Source organism: Rutidosis leptorrhynchoides, chromosome 1 (assembly GCF_046630445.1).
Source record: "Rutidosis leptorrhynchoides isolate AG116_Rl617_1_P2 chromosome 1, CSIRO_AGI_Rlap_v1, whole genome shotgun sequence".
In the NCBI taxonomy this organism is placed as follows: domain Eukaryota; kingdom Viridiplantae; phylum Streptophyta; class Magnoliopsida; order Asterales; family Asteraceae; genus Rutidosis; species Rutidosis leptorrhynchoides.
Genome location: NC_092333.1, coordinates 614,187,127 through 614,192,271, shown reverse-complemented (window position 1 = coordinate 614,192,271; position 5,145 = coordinate 614,187,127). Strand labels below are relative to the sequence as shown.

Genomic DNA, 5,145 nt, shown 5'->3' with positions numbered 1-5,145 from the left:
GGGGATGATACTCAAACACTCAATATTGATCCATACACACAGAATTAACTATTATGTCATTACTTACAATAATAGAAAGTCCCAAGATAAATTTAAGGTTATAATTGTAAGTTTTATGGTAAAAAGTGTGTATGGATCAAAAACTGGTGTGTGAGTACCACCTCCCTTAATTATATCGTGCAACAAGGTGCGTCTCTTATTTCAAACTATTTGTTTCGCCTTCCGTGGTAGTCAAACTTACCACGATAACGCAAAGGAAACCACACTAAAGTATTGACAATTAATTAACCATGCTACGCTGAATCTAGATAGATATAAAAGGTATTTGACCAAGCTACATTTAAAAAGAAATTAATGATCAAGCTACGTTTAAACTATCAACAGTAGATAGATGAAAACTTAATTATTTGGTTGAAAAAATACACTTCTCAAGATAGCTTTGCTGTTAAATTTCAACAATCTTTCACCTTGATGATAAAGGCTGTTTATGTAACTTGAGGTCATTAAGCTTCTAAAATGATCAAAAGAAGGATTATTAATACACTTTCCTCATAGTCAAGAACAAAAGGACTCTCATGTCTTGTGAACAAAAGGAAAACCAAACCAAAACCTGTGTATATTCTATGTACAAAAGGTATTATGTGTCTACAACATCTGTATTTCTACTAACAAACATGAAAAAACAAACGAGAAAAACCCGATAAAAGCGAAAAGTGAGTGAACCGACGGTGACATTTCACCCGCTTGTTTCAAAGGAGACTCGAAACCCTGTACTTGGACCTTGACTTGAAGCCGCTTCAAGCCCATGCAACATCTTAACTACATCTACAGTATCATCAAGATAGTACTTGGCCATACTCGGTTTTTGGCCGACAGTACAAGCAAATACTTCTGCTATCCCACGATTCACAACCGAGCTTGAAATCTTTTCAAACATGTCCTCGTCTGACCGATCGTCTCCTATGCATAAAACAAAATCCAAAGGCTTCCCCTTACTTTGCATTTTTGCAATTAAGCTTTCCACCACCACTCCTTTACTCACACCCTGCAAATAACACCAATGTTTCATTGAAACCCTATTTTTTACACACAAACATTAGGGTGTTGTTTGTTTTGATATAGATCTTATTATGTCTTATGTATGCGTGCCCGGAGACGTTTTTACTGCATATTGTTTGTTTTTCTTTTCCGAAGACATAAGATAAAATAACGTCTTATCTGTCTACAAAGTTGCAGACTTAGCATTATGCTTCTTAGTACTACATAAAAGATTAAGTTATTTTGCAGACATAAAAACAAACCGTCATTACTATTCAGAATACAGACAGGTCTAGAGACATGTTTTTTCTAATTTTAAATCGCCTCATATCGAATCTGTAGGTTTTTTTATTTACAGAGTTTGTGATATTGCCAACTTATAATCATATCAAATTTTTTTAATAATATAAAAACACTTCGGCCAGACAAAAACATCCTAAAAAACAAACAACACATAAGTTTTGTCAAAGGATATAGTTTTTTACCTGCGGATTAACCTCGACAATTTGTTGACCTCGTTTAACGACTACGGGCTCATTGGCGAGCACACTTTCAAGGTGATCAAGTAGCTCTTTAGCCTGCCACATACCAAAATCAGGGTCCGCTTCTTGATGATGCCAAACTAAAGCACTCTCCTTTTGCTCTATAAATGAACCATCAGTTGCTTCAGTATAATGCTCCATCACTGGCAGTGCCACCTTCTTCCAATCATCATCCACCGCTAAACCGCCACAACATTCCCACTCTGAATCACCGCTCCACCTAGTCAACCACCCATGTTCCGCCGATAACCCAAGATTCTTACACGAATCAAACCACTTGCTTAACAAATCTTTCCCTCTACCACTAACGATAAACACCACATTCTTAGGGTCATTCGACAGCACATTCAATATCGAAATAACTTCTTTACTTGGCGTTTTATCAACCGAAGCTTGTGGCATTACAGTTCCATCATAATCCAGTAAAATTAACCGGCTATTTGTCTTCTTATAAGCTGAAATGATATGTTCAACCGAAAGTTTCCTGAAATTAAACCCGAGAGCCACAACACGAAAGCCCAAACCAAACCCGACCCCCCAACACCTCTTATGAAAATGCTCTTTACAAGCCCGCTCAAGGTCTTGACCGAAACTTTTAGCCCAATAACCAACATCATGAGTACTAACATACTTATAATGTTTCTCATGTCTCAATTTCTTCTCGTTATCCGACATCGTAATGGCTAAACTCATCGCCTCTGTAACCGACTCAATGTTCCACGGGTTAACCCTAATCGCACCACTTAAAGACGGTGAACACCCTATAAACTCGGACACAATAATCACACTCTTTCTATCTTTCGGTTCATCGATCCCCAACGCTTTATCCAACACGGGACTACTTTGTCGTGAAACGGTGTACTTATAAGGTACCAAATTCATACCATCACGAACCGCATTCACCACAACACATTCAGATATAGCATAGTATGCAACCTTATCGTGTGTCGAAACGGGCCCATTAACAAATACAATCGGGTAATACCCATCTTGACCAAACCGCTCATTAACCTCATCAGCTACTTTTCGTGTCTCGTTTTCAACTTGTTGAATATCATAACCCTTACTTCGAGCCGGATTAACAATCTGAACCAAAACCACTAAACCCCTTAATTCGGGATAGTCTTCCAAGAGTTGACCCATTGCTAAAAACTTCAAACTAATCCCTTTAAACATATCCATATCATCAACACCCAAGATCACAACTTTACCTTGATAAACCCTCTTCAATTCTTCAACTTTTTTACCCGTTTCAACCGAATTTTTAACCGACTCAATCTGCCCCATATGGATCCCAACAGGTAAAATCTTTATACTTACTGTTCTACCATAATACTCAAGCCCAATATACCCTCTTTTAGACTTATAATCAAGTCCCAACATTCTACTACAACATGATAGAAAATGTCTAGCATAATCAAATGTATGAAACCCAATTAAATCACAATTCAACAAAGCTCGAAGAATCTCGTCTCGAACTGGTAACGTTCGATATATCTCCGACGACGGAAACGGACTATGCAAGAAAAACCCGACCCGAACCCGATGAAATCTTTTCCTTAAAAAAGTAGGCATTACCATTAAATGATAATCATGTATCCAAACATAATCTTCATCAGGGTTAATCACTTCCATTACTTTATCAGCAAATACTCTATTAGCAGAAACATAAGCTTGCCATGCGACCCGATCAAACCGGACCCCATGAGTTCGGGTCACGGGTAACATGTAATGAAACAAAGGCCATAAATAATGCTTACAAAAACTATGATAATATTTATTCTGTATATCAACATTCAAAAAAGTGGGTACACATCGAAACTTATCTAACAACATTTGAGCCGCTTCTTCTTGCTCCTTCGGGTCGACATCCACGGGTAAGGATCCGACATATACACACTCCACATCCGACCCGAACCCGGATTTTAACTGAAGCACTAACGAATCCGGGTCGTATTCAAATACCCATTTTTTTGTTTCTTCATCACGGTGACATATCACCGGTAACTGATTCGAAACAATGATCCGACGTTCCGGGTTATGATTATTGTAATTATTACTATTATTATTTGTTTCGAATTCGGATAATATTCCGGGTACGGTCATGATTCTTGGTATTCTGGGACGATCAACAACACATGAATAATCATCAAGGTTAAGCAAATTAAAGGACGAACGAGACAACATTATATTAAGGAAAATAATAAGTGGGAGTTATTGTTATTTGTGTATGATGATTAATATTTGTGTATAAATAATAAAATTGAAAATGGGAATTCATGGGAATGAAGAAGGTGGTGGTATGGTGAAGAGGATAAGAATGAAACAAGTAGAGAGACGACCGACTTTAGTTGCTATATAAAAATGTTTGGGAAATGGGTCGGGTCAAATGATTGACCCGGTTTTGTTTTTTCAAAGAACAATATTGTTTTTGCGTTTCTAACTGTAACCGACTCTATCTCCTTTTCTCTCTCTCTTTCGCTAACCAGTTCTGTGACCGGATGCATTTCATAGGTTTACTTTTTTTAGAGTTGGAGTTTCGTAAATTAGAGTAAGTTACTGTTTGTGATGCGTGATGTACAAGCTATGAAGCAGTTTTGCTTTGTATTTGGAAAGAGATACGTGTGTGTTAGTAATTTGTTCTCAATGTTACATTTTACCATGATCTATAAGAGTTTTACATAGTACAACCATATATTTTGTAGGAATAATCATTATACATACATATACTTAATATACAAAAACTATGAATAGTAACAAAGGGGTATTTTTGACTTTTCATTTTTCTGAAAAAAGAGGAAGTAAATTTTTTATTTTTATTTTTTCGTTCTTTTTTCAAACATTAAGTCATTAAGATCACATGAAAACGGCTCTATTTTTGAGTCAACAACAACCGTCGATTTATTGACGTCTTGAATGCTTTTTAGGGCCTAAAGACATTATTTAAAATTCATGAAAATTTGATTCTACCATTTTCATGACGTCTCAATTTTATTTTTATTTTATTTACTGTTTTTAAAAAGAATTTCCTACTTATTGGCCGGAGGTCCACTCAGAAGCAATATCTTTATCCGTCGAATATAGAGATGTGTGACTTTCTCTACTTATGAGAGTGCTTTAGTATACCACTCATTTTTTTTAAAGACACTCACAGTGGAATACTTACTAATTTACACATCATATACTAAATACACAAATATATGATTAATGATAATCACATGTGTTACTACAAACCATTTCAAATATATTATTGATTACAAAAATCATCAGAGTATCACTGTGTCAAACATCTTCAGTTGCCCGGTAAAACCAATCCAAAGCTATTATTACACACATGCAGTGCAAAACACTGTGGGGGAATTAGCACAACGCTAAGTGAATGGAAATAACAAGGTGGACATCACTACAAGCATCAAGCACAGCTTAAAGGCACTGGTCACTAGATCACTTAAAGTCATACACAAGAGGACCGGCAACCCATAGCTGATCAAGCTAGAATATACCGATAGCCCCTACTACTGAATCATTGGTATAGCGCTCCAGACTTGACGAACTCATCATTCAC

At 36.5% G+C, this 5,145-nt stretch overlaps 1 protein-coding gene across 1 annotated transcript; it reads right to left on the bottom strand.

Moving 5' to 3' along the window:
- Nucleotides 1-516: 516 nt before the first annotated feature.
- LOC139885157 (probable alpha,alpha-trehalose-phosphate synthase [UDP-forming] 11) lies at nt 517-3,895 on the bottom strand. The gene is made up of 2 exons (XM_071869104.1): nt 1,524-3,895; nt 517-1,045 (listed from the first exon to the last, which is right to left on the bottom strand). The coding sequence occupies exons 1-2, from the start codon at nt 3,765-3,767 to the stop codon at nt 737-739; spliced, it is 2,553 nt and encodes an 850-aa protein (XP_071725205.1). The 5' UTR covers nt 3,768-3,895; the 3' UTR covers nt 517-736.
- Between the last annotated feature and the right edge of the window lie 1,250 nt (nt 3,896-5,145).

Excerpts from the sequence above, each read along its gene's own strand:
- LOC139885157 (XM_071869104.1), bottom strand. The coding sequence starts at position 3,767 with ATGTTGTCTCGTTCGTCCTTTAATTTGCTTAACCTTGATGATTATTCA. Across the intron at positions 1,046-1,523 it reads TTGTCGAGGTTAATCCGCAG|GGTGTGAGTAAAGGAGTGGT; the intron begins GTAAAAAACTAT and ends TGTTATTTGCAG.